Here is a 16,064-nt window from a genome sequence, read left to right on the forward strand (position 1 = left end):
AAGTGTTTGTGTGCATGTAACTCCATCTAAATATTAAAAACACTCTGCTTTTTACCAAATCATTGCTCGGGAATGGCTTTGGAGGTTTTCATGAGAGGAAAATTATAGATGGGTTGTGGTTAGAACTTGGAACAAAATATGATGTGGAGCGAGGCACACAGGGTGAAATAATGAAACAACAGAAATAAAAACCCAATATCACTGAAAACAAATAAAGAAGCCAACAGGAATCATTAGGGGGTGGGGGGGGTGGGGGAATCAATTGAGAGAGAGAGAGAGAGAAGAAAAAGAGTGTCTGTAACTACATCCAAATGTCAAAAACCTCCTGCTTTTTAATAAATCAATGCTTCCCAAAGGCTTTGGAGGATTTCACAAGAGAATTATAGAATGGTTCTCGTTGGATCAAAATATGCTGTGGACCACAATTGGGTTGGCTTCTAAAGAGAGTAGATTACCTTTTGGAGTGGGTTCATGGAAGCATACAAGGAGATGTTGAAGGAAGTTACTCTCTCAGATTGGTCTCAAGGTAGGTAACAGAGCTTCATCATTTTTGACAAGATGCTTGGTATGGGCATTCAATTGCATCATAAGGAAGATTTTTCCCATGCTTTTTTTTTTTTTTTTTCATGGGTTCCAATGGCAATGATATTGTCAGCAAATTGTCTTGCATCACATGGAAGTTGAAGTGTCATTGACCTAGCCTTTAGCAGAGCAACTCTTAACTAGCAAATTGAGGTTTGCTTGAGGCTGTTTAGATCTATGCATGGTCTTAAATTTCCACGAAATTGTCGAAATTTCCGATTTCCATCACCTTCAAAATCGAAATGGCAGTCAATTTCCGTCTAAAGCTCAACAAATCATCTGAAATTTATTGAAATCTCTAAATTTTAGCGAAACTAGTTGAAATTTTAACTATATGATGAAATTTCGTCAGAATTCAAATGAGAAATTTAGGAGTGAAGTGAAATTTCTATCTTAATTTATTTTATCAAAACAAAAGTTTATTACAAGTGCTTTTGAAATTATATGAAAAAATAAACTTACAATAACATTTTATTTAACCATTCATGTCTAAATTATCATTATTTGTATAATAAATAATATTTAAATGATTTATGAGTATTAACTAAATATGTTCAATGTACATTATCTTACAAATATGTTTGATACACATTATTTTACAACTTTTCCAACTCATACAAAACATAGATGTATTTAATTTGTAATATATTAGTCGTAAAACTTATATTATTATGTTTGTTAACCATTTCCAAAGTTCCACAAAGAATTTCATGCTTTACTACTAATTTCCGTTATTTTTTCAAATCAAAATCAAAATTGACATTGAAATCGAAATTTCCGTACTTTTGGAGCTTCGAAATTTGAGTCAAAATCAAAATTTAAGACCTTGGATCTATGTATATCGTAAGGTGCGATTGATGGAGATCGTAGAAAAATAAAGACTTCACTGTTAAGTTATTTAAATCTCACCATAAGGGTTTATAGGCAGTGTAGTGAAACCTGACAGAACTTTGAATTCATTTGGGGACTATCACAAGATTCTTCTTCTTTTGCAAGAAAAAACATCTTGGTAGAGAAATTTAACATTGGCAACTTGATGAAAAGAGAGAAGTTTATCAGCACATAATTCTTGGGAATTCCTGGGTTGTTGCAGACAGATCAGATGAACTTATTGCATGGAGGCCTTTCATTGTAGATCCAGGAACATGGAATTGCAAGATGCCATACCAGTGAACATGCTCTATATTAATGGGGGAAAGAATGCGAAAGCAGTTGAAACTGCTTGGGAGAAGTTGCATTCGAATCAATATTTTTATTTTCTAGGTTCTTTAGATGGCACCTTTTCACTTCTTTAAAATTTGCATACATCTAGTGCAAATGGACTACACACATATCTCTACTGTTAATTCAGAAAACTCCAGACAATTTTCAGTCTGCACTTTTTGGTTATAATATTACCCCCAAAAAAACCCTAATATTCACAAATAATCACTCTAATCGAATATTCAGGAAAAGGGTACATGGGTTTAAAAAATCATACATTTAACCATTTAAAACCACAACTAACACTTGCAAACTCTTAAATACTCATAATTACAGAATTTTTTTAAAATTTCAAATTTTTGAGACTAATAATGTGTGATATGCACACGCATTGTGTATGCTCAGACCACTAGTATGAATGGAACTAACCAACAGTGCAGTGTATTACAAGTAATTTATGGTTTCTGAAGGAAATATATCAGAGGAACAAAAAAGAAAAGTAGAAAAAAGGTGGATGGGGCAGTATCACATTTCAATTCACATGGAAAAAATAAAACCTACCTGTAGCTGTCCAGTTGAAAGAAAAAAATCCTTCAATAATTCGTGCTTATAACACCTGCAACACAACAATAATTACCACTTCTGCACTGCAATAAACGGACCATCAAAATTTTTTGGCCAGTGTTCCAAACAAGAGAAGAAAAGGGAAAAAAAATAAAGTATAGCTATATATATATATGGAATATACCGAGCATAGGTTATAAATAAATCATGTGCCAGAGGTCTGGCCTGTATGGTCCCGAAAAACTCCAAAGCTGGCCTCTTCATTGTAGAAATATGTAAACAAGTGAATTAAAAACGAATTAGATGCTTATGCTCCATAAACAAGATACAAAACAATTTTTATGCAAATAATACCTTCTGCCAAATATGAAAAAGAACAAGGTAAACAAGGTCTGTATCACCACTTTCAGTTGCCTTTGTCAAAGCTGTATCTTCCTCTCCTATGCTTAGCAAGAGAGGAACCTGAAGCGGAAAGATAAAAACAATGATACTCAACAATCTTCCCCAAGAAATATAATTGAAGCAGCATTCTTTGTTGCAAGGTAGCTGAATTCACAAATGAAAACAAGACATCTTATCCAACACAAGACCCTTTCACAAACCATTTTCAAATAAAATAACATGAGAAAGAAGAACCTGTTTGGAGGCACGTGGCTCATGTTCAACAAGCATGGCAGCTAACTTCCTACGGCCACTCTTATCTGCATGAGCTGCAACTGCTGCATAGGATATGCCTTTGCATAATCTAAGCTGAAACTCCATGAGCATTATTTCAGATACTATGTTTGTGCATAATACATAAAGCCAACAAAACAACCATTATGGAAGGAAACAAAAACCTTATCAAGCAAGATTTCAAGGAGAGCGGCATCTGGAATTGCTAATGAAGCTGTTATTTTAGAACATGCCCAGTGCATTATCACCACCTCCTACACAAAGCCAATCAAAGGGGGAAAAAAAATGAGCACAAACACAGGAAGTCAAGTTTTCTGGTTCTCAAAATAGAATGTAACAGGCATCACCACAACTACCCTAGACAAAGCCAATCAAAAGAAAAATGAATCTGCTTTCCTAATTTTTGGAACTATTTTCCAATTCACATCACAAAGGAAAGCAATCCAGATTACCAAAAGTAGGTATCCTATTTCTTAAATGATTCAATCCAAAAACAGGAAAAATCAAATCAAAAAATAGCTTAAATGAAATAAATAAACAAAAATAACCTCAATATATTTAATGCAATCCTGCCTGATGCAAACTTTCATATTTAGTAAGCAATGACTAAGTGCTTCAACATTCCCCATTATCCAAAATAGCAAACCAACAAAGCCTGCCACCCACACACCACATACCAAGCTACATGATATATCCCATCCCCCCATGCATCCCACAACTCTTATCATGTTGTTTTCCGGGCAACATTGTAGGTTTCATCTCACTCATACTTAGCATAAAAAGTTAGGATTTAATGACAGAATGACTAGAACCAAGTTTATACACACTTTCAAAAATCAGGGAAGGAATTTATTTATTTATTTCACAAAAATAAATTAAGAGAAGCTGGGATGTACAAAGAGGATAAACAATTCTCAAAAACAAAACTGAAATTAAAAAAAAAAGAAAAAGAAAAAACAAGCACTATAAAGAAAAGATTAGGCAAATGAAGTCATCCAATCGTACTGAAAGATTAAAGAAACAAGAACCAACAAACAACCAGTGGAGAACACCCACGACAATTCAAAAATGACGATCTCATCCAAAATCAAATGAATGGGCAAAGCAAAGAAGTTTAAAAAAATTGCAAACAGCAACTCATACTCTACCAGCATATTAATCAAATCATGGGAACAAAATGAACACCATATCAAGTCACCCCACCTTGCAAATAGAGATCTGAAAAAATAGAAATTCTTGAAAGGGTGCATACACACAGATAAAACAAAGTGCATAATGACATACAACAGAAAAAAAAATGCACATCATAAGACTTATTGCTGGTACCTTTTAGAGCCAGAGCCCTGATCAGCAATTACCCTAAAAACTTAACCTATTAGGCTACAGACCAGCAATACTTATCAAGCCTTAACTGTTGGCCTAATAAGGCTTAATCTCATTTTCATGATAACAAATTAAGGATACTAATTGTGCTTTTAAGATTAAATATCAGGTATTAAGGTTTTCACAAGCACAATGGTTAAACCCAATGAAGATTGACTAAAGATCAACTTAAAGTCACAAGTCATGAAGAATGCAAGTTTTCTGAAGCATTGATCAAGCTTGCAAGAGGTGTTAAAGCTATACGACATGAAGACTTAGGATTTAAATGTATTTAATGTTTCTTAGAGTCTCATGTAAGTACTCTTAGACTTCAATTTTGTGACAAAAGCTCTTATGAAGTTATACTGGACTTAGAGACCTGATTGAGAATATTGAAAATACTTTTATAAAGTCCAAAATACTTTTCAAAGTTAATATAAACAAGTTTTGGAATCAAAATATGAAAAACATTAAGTTGCATAGTGTTCAGACGACTAAGGCTTAGTGCTCAAGTGACTAATATGCTACTGCCAGTGTAAACAAGAAATCAGAACAGTGTCAGGCGACTGAACTATCAAGGGCAGGCGACTAAACTGCTACTGCTTGTTTGGAGCGCTATTTTAATTAGGTCAGGCAACTGAATGCATGGTTCAGGTGACTGAAGTCTATGTTTTAAACTTTACAACAGCGCTGTTTTCTTTCCAAAATCGAAAGATATGGTTTCCAAACTTGGGGAAAATGGTAAGAATCTTTCTAATTCTATATAAAGATAATTATTTACGCATTAGGACAACCAATAATCACGCATACACATTGAAATTCATTGTTATACTCTTGTTTCAAATTTTGAAAAGCTGCTGCATGTTTTTGCTCAAAGCCCTAATTGATTTCTGATTTCAATTCTATGAAATTCTCATACCACAATCAGAATCTCTTTCAAATCTTTGTGAGCTTCAATTACATATTGTTGTCTTGAGTATATAAAGCTTATTATTGTACAAATTCTGCTTCGTTGTGAGAGTATTCATTTTGTACGAACAATTGATTTGCTGGTTTTGCAATCGGACGATTCGGGGTTACAATCGTTGCCTAGCAAGAGGGTGTTCTCGTTAGAGAGGGGTCTCCACCTTCCAACGGAGAGAAGCGTACTCCACCTTTTGAACGGAGTGGGTAAAGGAAATCTTCACAGCAAGTTGCTTAGGGCAAGGAAATAGGCGGTAAGCCGAACCTTGTAAAAAATCCAGTGTTCAATCTTCTTTCCCTATTCTTTTAAATACAGCAATTATAAACTGCTGTGTATGTTTTGAATTTATTGAGAAATTCTGTTGAACGCTGAGTTCGGATTTGGATTACTTTGAATAAGTCTATTTGGTTGTTAATGATTTGTATGGTTTAAGTTTTCAGTTGAAATTCAAACAAGGGCTGAAACCTTGAATTCAGTTTTGGTTGGCTGAGGTAAATCTATTGTGATTGGTTGTTTATTCAAGCATAAGAAGTTAACTTGCCTAAGTTATATTATTGAATTTTGTCTTAAATACATACTTGATCATTGATTGAATTCAGGGTTGATTGTTGAACATGCTGAAAGCAAAATTCAGATTATGTTTCTCAATTTCATATATATATATCTAGGATTGTCTATTGGTATAGTACCTCTCTCTAATTAGTTGATTGTGATTGAGATTGTGATTGGTATATTTGAAAAAGTTTAAAATAAACCGAGATTCCGCATAATAATTTTTAAAATACCCAATTCACCCCCTTCTTGGGATTACACTATTACTTTCAATTGGTATCAGAGCGTAGGTTGTAGCAAATCCTAATGGGTAGTTACACTAGTATCCCCATTCGGTGAAGGGCAATCCTCATCTAGACTCCCTATTTCTGTGGTGTTAATTACACCTTCTAGAAACAACGAATGAGAATATTTTTGCAAACCATGGATTGGAGAGTCTGGAGAGTAGTAACCCAAGGTGACTATGTTCCTTCTAAGACTGTAGAGAACAAGGAAGTTCCCAAAGAAGAAAACGAATTGAGTGAGACTGATATGAAATAATTGCAAATAAACTCTACTGCTATGAATGCCTTATACTGTGCATTAGACGCAAATGAGTTTAACAGAATAATGGGATGTAAGACTTCAAAGGAGATTTGGGACAAACTAGAAGCAACCTATGAGGGGCAGTAGAATTGACATGCTCACCAGTGAGTATAAGGCCTTTAGGATGAACGCAGAGGAGTCTATATCTAGTATGTACACTAGGTTTACTCACATAATAAACTCCCTAAATGCACTTGGGAAGAACTATTCGATGTATGAAATGATTAGGAATATCCTTGAAGGACTTCCTCCTATTTGGGAGCCCAAGGTTACCGCTACAACTGAAGGTAGGAATTTAAAGAGCACTAGCCTAGAAGAACTCTTTGGGTCATTTCTCACATATGAGATGGCTTTAAACAAAAGAGGGAGTGAAAGTTCTAAAACCAAGAAATTCATCGCTTTTAAAGCCTCAAATGAAAGCTTTAGCGATGGAGAGGAAGAGATTATGGATGTTAATGATATAGCCTTCATAACCAAGAAGCTTGCAAAATTCCTTAGAAAGAAAAATAAATTTACAAGAAAATTCGGGGACTCCAAAACAGATGAAGGAGAAACTAGTAAGAAAGTAAAAAAGGCTGAACCTCCAACATGTTATAATTGCAAAAAGGTAGGTCACATGAAACCCGACTGTCCACAGCTCAAGAGGGAGTCTAAGAAAAAGAAGAAAAAGGCAATGAAGGCCACTACTTGGGACAACATAAGTCCCAATAGTTTAGAAAGTGAATCAAGTGACCAAGAGGCTGCTAATGTCTGCTTCATGGCATGGGACGATGATGAAGTAAAAAGTTCCTCGTCCAACTCATTAAATGAATTATGCAATGAATCCTGTGATGATTCATCTGATGAATCCAATGATGAGAGTATGTCATCTTATGAAGAACTACAAAGAGAATTATTCAACGTTCATAAGATTCTGGTCAAAGTAACTAAACGATACACTTCGTTGAAAAATAAGAATGAAGCTTTAATGAAAGAACTAGAATCTCAAAGTCATGTTGAAAAAGAGGACTTAAAAATTAAGAGGTTAGAAAATAAGACTGAAAAGATGACAAAAGAACTAGAAGATCTAAGATCCCAAACTACTATTGAAAAATGAGAAGGATCTATATATTGCTGAACTGGAAAGTCAAATTAACAAGATGTCCAAAGAACTAGTAAGATTACAAGCAAATTGTAAAGATGTGAAAGACTCAGAAATAACCAGTCTAGAAAGAAAGATAGAAGATCAAACTAAAATCATCTACAATTTCACAAGAGGAAAAGAAAACTTTGATAAACTGGTTGGATCCCAAAGAATCTCATTAGACGAGGAGGGCATAGGATTCAATGGAATTAAAAATAAGAAGAAATAGAACCTCTACATGAAATACTTTGTAAAAGCCTCTAAAAACTATGCTAGCACCTCCTCAAATGCATATACTCAAACTACGTGCTTCTTGTGTAAAAAGAAGGGGCATATCAAGTTTGATTGCCCATTTAAAAGAAAATGTGTGAAAACCAAACAGGTCTAGAGAGTCAAAGAATCATCTCTTGCTAAACCATTAAGACCCAAGAAAGAATGGGTACCAAAAATGATAACCTAATCCTTGAAATAAGGCTTCCATAGATCTTAGGATTAGTTATCCCCTTTTAGGAATCAAGAAGGTTCAATAGTACCAAAATGAAAAGGGTTAGTGATGCCTAAACAGCCTATGGAGTTTAAGTTAGCCAATCCTAATATAAGAAGAGATTTAGTAATAACTATAATTGTGCTATGATAGTAGATAATACTTAAAATATAAAATACTAACAGGTATGTCTAGTATAGTAGAGACCTTGAAAAGCTGAGTAAAAATGAGGAATTTAAAGCATAAATCCAAAACCCATCTTGACTGTATGTCATGAAAAATTGGTTAAAATATTAGCTATTGCTAAAAGGATGAGATAGCATAATCAAGAAAATTAACTTCCCATGGACAAAAGTGGTAACCTTAGTTGAATTATTAAAGATAATTTATGTATACTTAAGGGTTAATATCTAAAGCACAGCATACAGTGTCCATTGCACAAAATTGAGATTTAGGAAAGTAAATCAAAATAGTCATATTATGTTACTCATCAAATCCTAAATTCATCTTGAGATCTAGATGATTGATCAAACATTGAAAGAAATTCACAATGAAGAATCAGTAATTTAGCGTGCTAAAAATTAAATAAACAAGATATTCATCTTAAAATCATCTCAAGACACTGATAGGTTCTCAAGTGCAAGTGCAATGTAATTGATTCTAAACACTCACAACATATGGTTGATTCAAGAAGAAAAATGCTCCTAAGTAGTTCTTCTAAACTTACTAAGTGAGCTACTCTTAATAAATTAAAAGCTTTCAATCCATAATCACATTAGAAGCTACAGCTAAGAAATCCAGAGAATTCACAAATTCCAAGTAGACAATTCTTTTTTGCTCAATCTATGGAAAATTCCATAATCACAATAAATACAACAGTATTGAAAAAAGTTGAAATGGATTATGACAATCTTGAAGATTAATTTCCAAGCTTATTGATGACATTAGTATTGAAATCAAATGAATATAAAAATGGCATTGTTGGCCACAACCAAGCAAGGTTGGATTGCATAGGGTTTAATTTAGAAAGCATTGAATTCAAAAGAGACCTATGAATTAACAGCTAATTTGGAAAGTCATTTGAAATTTGGTCATTGATACGCAAAAATAGTAAATTTAAATCAAAAGAGAGAGCAACTGAAGTAAATCAAGATTATTAACGTTAGAGAAGTGATTTGAGAGGGAGAAATTCATTAAGATGAATGTTTGGGTCAAAAGTGCAAGTTAGTTAAAATTTCAGAACTTTAGGCGACTGACCCTCCACTATCAGTCAACTGAACCGCTACTGACTTGTGAATTTTTAAAACCCAGACTGTTCAGGCAATTGAACGCTTCAGGTCCAGCGCTTGAACTACACAGATATATATACTAAAATTTCGCAAAAACCCTAACTTTTTCGCAACCTTAGGCACCTGAACACTATTCTCTCCTCCCTTGAAGCTTTGTCTTTCACTTCTTGGAGTTCTCCCACTCCGATTGAGCCACTAAACCTCCATTAAACCTCCAAATCTTACTTCCTTCTCTCGATTTAGCTGATTTAACCGAACCATTTCTCCCACATCATGCCTAGAACAAAGACAAGGGCGAACCGGAGTCAAACCTCAAGGAAGGATGATTTCAAAGCTATTCAACAATGGTTTGTCTCTCCCAGGGCAAGGAGAATATACAACAAGCACATCAGATCCACGGAACCAATCCTTGGTAAGGTTTTGGATATTTCATTTATGCAAGAGTTTCCCCAACATCCTTCACATAAATTAATGTCTTAGGATGGGAAAGATTATTACATATCAACCTAGGGGTATTTATCCAAATTTGGTTAGATTGTTTTATGCAAACATGGAAAGGGGCGAAAACATTTATACAACCACTGTTATGGATAAAGCCTTTGCACTCACCCAACAGACTATTGCCACTAGATTTAGGATTCAAGTTGGTGAGTTTGAATGTCCTCGCCTAGGACAATCCTGGATTATGGCACAGGACTTTACCCCAGAAGAGTTCTTACCTTTAATCATGAGTGAGCAACCTGTCTATTTTGGTCACCCTTCTTTATATAGGCAACTTATCCTTGAATCTAAGATTATTCATCTCCTCATTACCTATAACAATCTACCTAGGGTTGCGTCTCGTGACCATCTGTCCTATTTAGACTGTTTTGTAATGTGGTGCTTATACAAAGGGAAACGCCTGGATCTGTCTATCCTAATCCTAAGATGGATGATCTCAAAAGAGGAAGCGAGGCGAGTAATTCTTCCATATGGAGGAATTTTGAACCTCATTTTTTATCATCTTGGTGTTACCACCTCATCCACCTTATTCATTAAATGCACATCATACGACAAATTTTCATCTACTACGGTGGAATTCATGGGCTACGAGCTGTGTCGAGACCATGGATGGATACCTAAGCCTAGTAGAGCTCCTCGAGGTGATGTACGATTACAGGCAGATCAGCAATGTGGTCGCGATCCACATCAAGATGCACCACCTACTCCAGCAATTCCAGATATTCCAGATATTGATGCTCCTTTGTGGTTCATTGATTATCATCAACATATGGACTCCCAGTAGAGTGTGTTTCATGGCGACATGGATACAAAGTATAATGCACTCCAGTCTAGTTTGACTTCATTTGATCAGCGGCTCGCACATATTGAGAGTCATATGGGTGGTTCTTCTTCTTCAAAAGGAAAGGCTCCCATGGAGGCGAGCTTGGGCAAAGAGGACGATGATGATGAGGAGGAGGAAGGTACATCTTCTGGTGGTGATGATGTTGATGAGGATTAGTTATCTGGTTGAATTCATTTCATAAATACAATTTGGGTTGTAGTATTATGATACTTGATATTTTATTTGCTTTTTAAAACCTTTTGTAATTTTCTTATCTTTATTGCTATTTTCTCCTGCTTATGATTTTCTGAATGTTGAGAAATGCATGCTGGACATGGATTATATTGATTATATTTTGCATGCTGATTGATGGATATATTGATGGACATCTTGCTGGATAAATGGTTTGAGAATTGCATGCTGACTGTTGGACCCACTGTTTGTGAAATGAATGTTGGTAAATGGTCCTATTGAACTTTTCATGCTAAATTCTGTGTGTCATTCATAGTAGTCAGAGGCGCGAGGCGAGCCGAGGCGCAAAGGGTCTTTGAAGCCGAGGCGCGAGGCGCGAGGCGAAGGCGCGCGCCTCACGAAGGTGAGGCGCACAATTATTAAAATGGTGTAAAATATCTATTTGGGGTAATTTATATATGAACATATGAATATCTAGTCATATTAGAATTTAAAATGTCAAAACATTCAATAAAAAAATTGGAAATTTAATAAAATTGCCAAGACAAAGCCCAAAAGCCTCAACAATTCAACATAGTTCAACATCAAAAGAAAAGAGTACAATAAAAGATTTCAAAATATAAAATCTAAAAATCCTCCTCAATCATCACTCATCACTCATCATCAACTAGGTCGGTGAAGATATCATCATCTTCCTCTTCATCATTAGAACTGTTTTCTCCAACATCTTTTTCCTCTTCCGTCTCCTCTACACTATCCACTTGGATTTCATCCTCATCTACAAGTTCCAACATTGTGGTCCGACCCCTAGTAGTGGTTGCACTACTAGATGAAGCCCTTCCTCTTCCTTTAGACGATGATGGCATATTTGTACTTATTCTTGATCTAGTGTGATGCTTAGTCCAGCGGCTCTAGCAACAGAATCCCAAGTCAAATTATCATCTTCAAACACAAGTTCATCATCCTCATCAGAATCACCATCCATCCTACCAATCAACCACTCATTACTATCATCAATGTCCTTCAGGAGGATGGGATCAATGGTGTCACGTTTGTCGTATCGACGCCTCAAAGTTCGATTATATTTCACAAATACCAAATCATTCAAGCGTTGCTGGGATAGCCTATTTCTCCTTTTGCTATGAAGCTGCAAAAAGTTTAAAGTAATATGGTTAATAATGATTCTAAAAAGCAGTAGATTGGTAGTTCTTGTTCTTTAATAATTAATCCATGATATACTAATGACTTACATGTTGGAATATGCTCCAATTTCTTTCGCAGCCGGTAGCACTACACGTGAGGCTAAGAATTTTCACAGCAAACTTTTGCAAGTTTAGAGTTGTTGATCCATATGTCATCCACCATTGCGCTGTTATAAAATAAATTTTAAATGAATACCTACTAGGTAAATAGCAAAAATAATTTTCAAAAATGAAGAGGTAGTACAAATGCCACTTTACCTGGTGCTTTTGTCTTCCTTTGTCTCACTGCCAAACTAATTCCAAAGACGCCACTAGCGGCATTGTATTTTTCCAACTCATTTGAAACTTTATCTTGCATTTCAATAGTTGGCACTAACCTTCCAACACATTTGTACAAACCCGTCATAATTTCTTCATCTTGCAAAATGTTGGGGTTTGAATAAAAAAATTCTGGATTCAAGTAGTGTGCAGCTGCATGCAACGGTTGATGGAGTTGGCATCCCCACCTCGTATCAATAATTTCAAATGCCTCCTTGAATTTATCCTCTCTCTCACCAAAAGCCTTAGCTATGGCTTCCTTAGCCCTATCCATTGCTTCATAAATATATCCCATTGCAGGCTTCTTTTCCCCATCAACCAAACGGAGTACACGAACAAGTGGACCCGTTAACTTAAGAGCATAGACGATGGTACTCCAAAAAGTAGGCATCAAAACAATAGTAGCTGCTCTTTTGCCAGCCGCCTCCTTTGCCCATTTAGTAGTATTCCAATCTTCAGAAGTAAACATCTTCCTCAAGTTATTCTTTTGAAGATGGATTGAACGAAGAGTGATGAAGGCAGTTGCAAATCTTGTAACTGCAGGTCTTAGCAACTCCTTTCCTCCAGTGAATTGTCTCATCAAGTTGACAACGCCAACACGATTATAGATATAGCCATTCAAAAAAATTGCCCTTTTCAAAGTTGCATGAATTGAAGGCATCTTCCCAATATCCTCCAAAATTAAATCAATACAATGAGCAGCACACGGTGTCCAATATAAATGTGGCCTCTTTGCTTCCAACAATCTCCCTGTTGAAAAATCAAGGAATGAAGCCATTAAAATATTAAAATAAACAATATATACACTATAGAAAGTAGTTCTAAAAATAAGTTCTTACCTGCTGCAACATAGTTTGACGCATTGTCAGTTACCACTTGAATCGCATTTGATTCTCCAATTTCTTCGACCATCTCATCAAGTAATCTATACATTCTATCTGCATTCTTGACAATATTAGAAGCATCAATAGACTTGATGAATACTGATCCCCTTGGAGAGTTCACTAAAAAGTTGATTATGTCCTTATTAGCAACTGAATCTCTCCAACCATCAGACATAATTGAGCAGCCATATTTTGTCCATTCCTCCTTATGGACCTTCAACAACTCTTTCATTCGACTGACTTCCTCCTTTAGGTAAGGAACTCTCACTTCATGATAGCTAAGTGGCTTTATTCCAGGACCATATTGTCCAATCGATTCAAGTGCCACTGCAAAGCTGCTCAAACGTACAGCATTAAATGGTATCCCAGCATCATACATCCACCTAGCAAAATCTCCCATTGCCTTTTTTCTAAGTTCTTTTTTGCACGCTTCATTTATTGATGTTTGCTTCATCTTCCCTTCTTTCCTAGCTTGAATCGCTTTCTTTGGATCGGGAGTAAAAAACAAGTCTATAGGCCCCTTCTATTTTGGTTTCTTCAAGTTGGATTGGTATGATCTTTTACTTCCATCACTAGTAAACACTCTCTTGCCACGAATGTCAATTTCTTGAACTTCATCTTCTTCATCTTCACCGTAATGATCTATATCATCAAAGTCGGGCAATAACTCATTTTCCTCCTTTTCCATATCTTTCTTCAACATATACTCTTTAATCTCCTCACGTACATGAGTAGGGCACTTAGAGCATTCTTTCACATTTCGAAATCCTCCGACAATGTGTTGTTTTGCTCGAAATATTCCTCCCCTTGTGACTTTAGCACAAAAATTGCAAGTCAAATTATTTCTATTTTTTTGATCCTCCAAATGTGCATACTTCCATGCGGGATCTTTCTTTGACGAGGCCTCACATCCAGAACTAGAATCCATTTAAGATTTTAGACTTGGTATCCCGTATCCTAACTGAAAAAACAATGCATCATATATTTATAATTTAAGACTTACATAATGCATTTCCAAACAAATTAAAAAACAGTACCTAAATTTCAATAAAAAGAATAAATATTATGTATTAGTTATAATTTATAAACTTACATTAATTAAACTAAATATTATAAATTAAAAAACAGTAGCTAAATTTCTGTAAAAAAAATAAATATTATGTATTAGTTATAATTTGTAAGCTTACATTAATTAAACTTAATATTATAAATTAAAAAACAGTAGCTAAATTTCTGTAAAAAATATACATATTATGTATTAGTTATAAATTGTAAGCTTACATTAATTGAACTTAATATTATAAATTAAAAAACAGTTGCTAAATTTCTGTGAAAAAAATAAATATTATGTTATTAGTTATAATTTATAAGCTTACATTAATTAAACTAAATATTATAAATTAAAAAACAGTAAGCTTACATATAAAGAAGAAGAAGAAGAAGAAAAAAAGCAGGCGGCAGTCAGCAGTCAGCAGCACGCAGCAAGCATGCAGCAGGAAGAAGAAGAAGAAGAAGAAGAAGAAGAAGAGAAGCAGCAGCAGAAGAAGAAGAAGAAGAAGAAGAAGAGAAGAGAAGCAGCAGGCAATGGGACGCAAGCAGCAGCAGCAGCAGAAGAAGAAGAAGAAGACTTACAAAGGTTCGAAGTGTTGAAGGCGACGTGACGAACTCACGTCGTGCTCGAAGGCAGTCAGACGAACTCACGACTGCTTCGAAGGCAGGCAGACGAACTCGCGAGGGCTCCGGCTGGTTCGAAACGAAGTTGCGCAGGTCGTGCTTCTTCAAAATGTCGAAGATGAACTCACGATCCTGGTCGAAGCTCGAAGACGAAGTCGCGAAGGCTTCCGCCTAGTTCAAAGGCTCGCAAACGAACTCACGAAGGGCTTCGAAGGGTCGAAAGGGGCTAGGGCTCTGTTCGTTTGAGTCGAATAAGGGATACGAGTCTGGCTTGGGCTATTTGTCTCCTTAAGTGGCTTAAAAATACACAAGGCGCGCCTCACTACGCCTTGCGCTTCACTGCGCCTCGTCTCGCCTGGGGTCGCCTCGCCCCACCTGGTATGAGGCGGCGGACTCATCGCCTCACTGCGCCTTGCGCCTAGGAGGCGCGCTTTTAACTACTATGGTGTCATTCCATTTTGTTGATCTCAAAAGGGGGAGAAAATATGGGAAAATGAGAATGAAAAGATTATGAGTTAATGCTGTATCTGCTAAAAGTTGATTGATGAAATCTCTTATGCTATATTAAAATCTATGTTATATTGAAATCTCTTATGAAATCTCTTATGCTGAATATTGATTGAGCGTATGTTGCTTTAGGGAATATTATATTCAGGGGGATAAATACTTATAGAGGTATATACATATGTGTTATCTGCTGAAATGTCATATTGAAATTCTGAAACAAGCTTTACTGATATATGTTGATAGTAAGCTATGATTATGCTGAATAAGAGTTGATGATATACTTGGTTATTCATATTATTCTTGAAAAATTACTTGTTGAAAATAATCTTTCTTAAAAGGAGAACTGTCAAACCACAATTAAGCTTGAACAAGTATTTGTATATTGATTATATTTTTGGTTCATGCTTATTATGAGGGGAAGCCTTATCAAGGCAACCTCATTTTGCTTCTTATTTGTCATCATAAAAAAGGGAGATATTGTTGATCTAACAAGGCTTAATCTTGTTTTGATGATAACAAATTAAAATACTAATTATGCTTTTAAGATTAAATTTTAGGTATTAAGATTTTCACAAGCACA

At 35.4% G+C, this 16,064-nt stretch overlaps 2 protein-coding genes across 2 annotated transcripts in view; both read right to left on the minus strand.

Moving 5' to 3' along the window:
• Positions 1-16,064, minus strand: part of LOC131149229 (protein VACUOLELESS1) — a 94,536-nt gene that overhangs the window by 22,127 nt on the left and 56,345 nt on the right. The window contains exons 6-10 of the mRNA XM_058099490.1: positions 3,189-3,278; positions 2,986-3,099; positions 2,704-2,811; positions 2,534-2,607; positions 2,347-2,401 (exon numbers count right to left, since the gene is read on the minus strand). Of these exons, the coding sequence (XP_057955473.1) occupies positions 2,347-2,401; positions 2,534-2,607; positions 2,704-2,811; positions 2,986-3,099; positions 3,189-3,278 (441 nt within the window). The remainder of the gene's footprint in view (positions 1-2,346; positions 2,402-2,533; positions 2,608-2,703; positions 2,812-2,985; positions 3,100-3,188; positions 3,279-16,064) is intronic.
• Positions 11,311-13,090, minus strand: LOC131149230 (uncharacterized). The gene is made up of 3 exons (XM_058099491.1): positions 12,360-13,090; positions 12,150-12,268; positions 11,311-12,046 (listed from the first exon to the last, which is right to left on the minus strand). The coding sequence occupies exons 1-3, from the start codon at positions 13,078-13,080 to the stop codon at positions 11,774-11,776; spliced, it is 1,113 nt and encodes a 370-aa protein (XP_057955474.1). The 5' UTR covers positions 13,081-13,090; the 3' UTR covers positions 11,311-11,773.

Source organism: Malania oleifera, chromosome 2 (genome assembly GCF_029873635.1).
Source record: "Malania oleifera isolate guangnan ecotype guangnan chromosome 2, ASM2987363v1, whole genome shotgun sequence".
In the NCBI taxonomy this organism is placed as follows: Eukaryota; Viridiplantae; Streptophyta; class Magnoliopsida; order Santalales; family Ximeniaceae; genus Malania; species Malania oleifera.

Excerpts from the sequence above, each read along its gene's own strand:
- LOC131149230 (XM_058099491.1), bottom strand. The coding sequence starts at position 13,080 with ATGCCTTCAATTCATGCAACTTTGAAAAGGGCAATTTTTTTGAATGGC. Across the intron at positions 12,269-12,359 it reads AAGGAAGACAAAAGCACCAG|CGCAATGGTGGATGACATAT; the intron begins GTAAAGTGGCAT and ends ATTTTATAACAG. Across the intron at positions 12,047-12,149 it reads ATTGGAGCATATTCCAACAT|CTTCATAGCAAAAGGAGAAA; the intron begins GTAAGTCATTAG and ends AACTTTTTGCAG.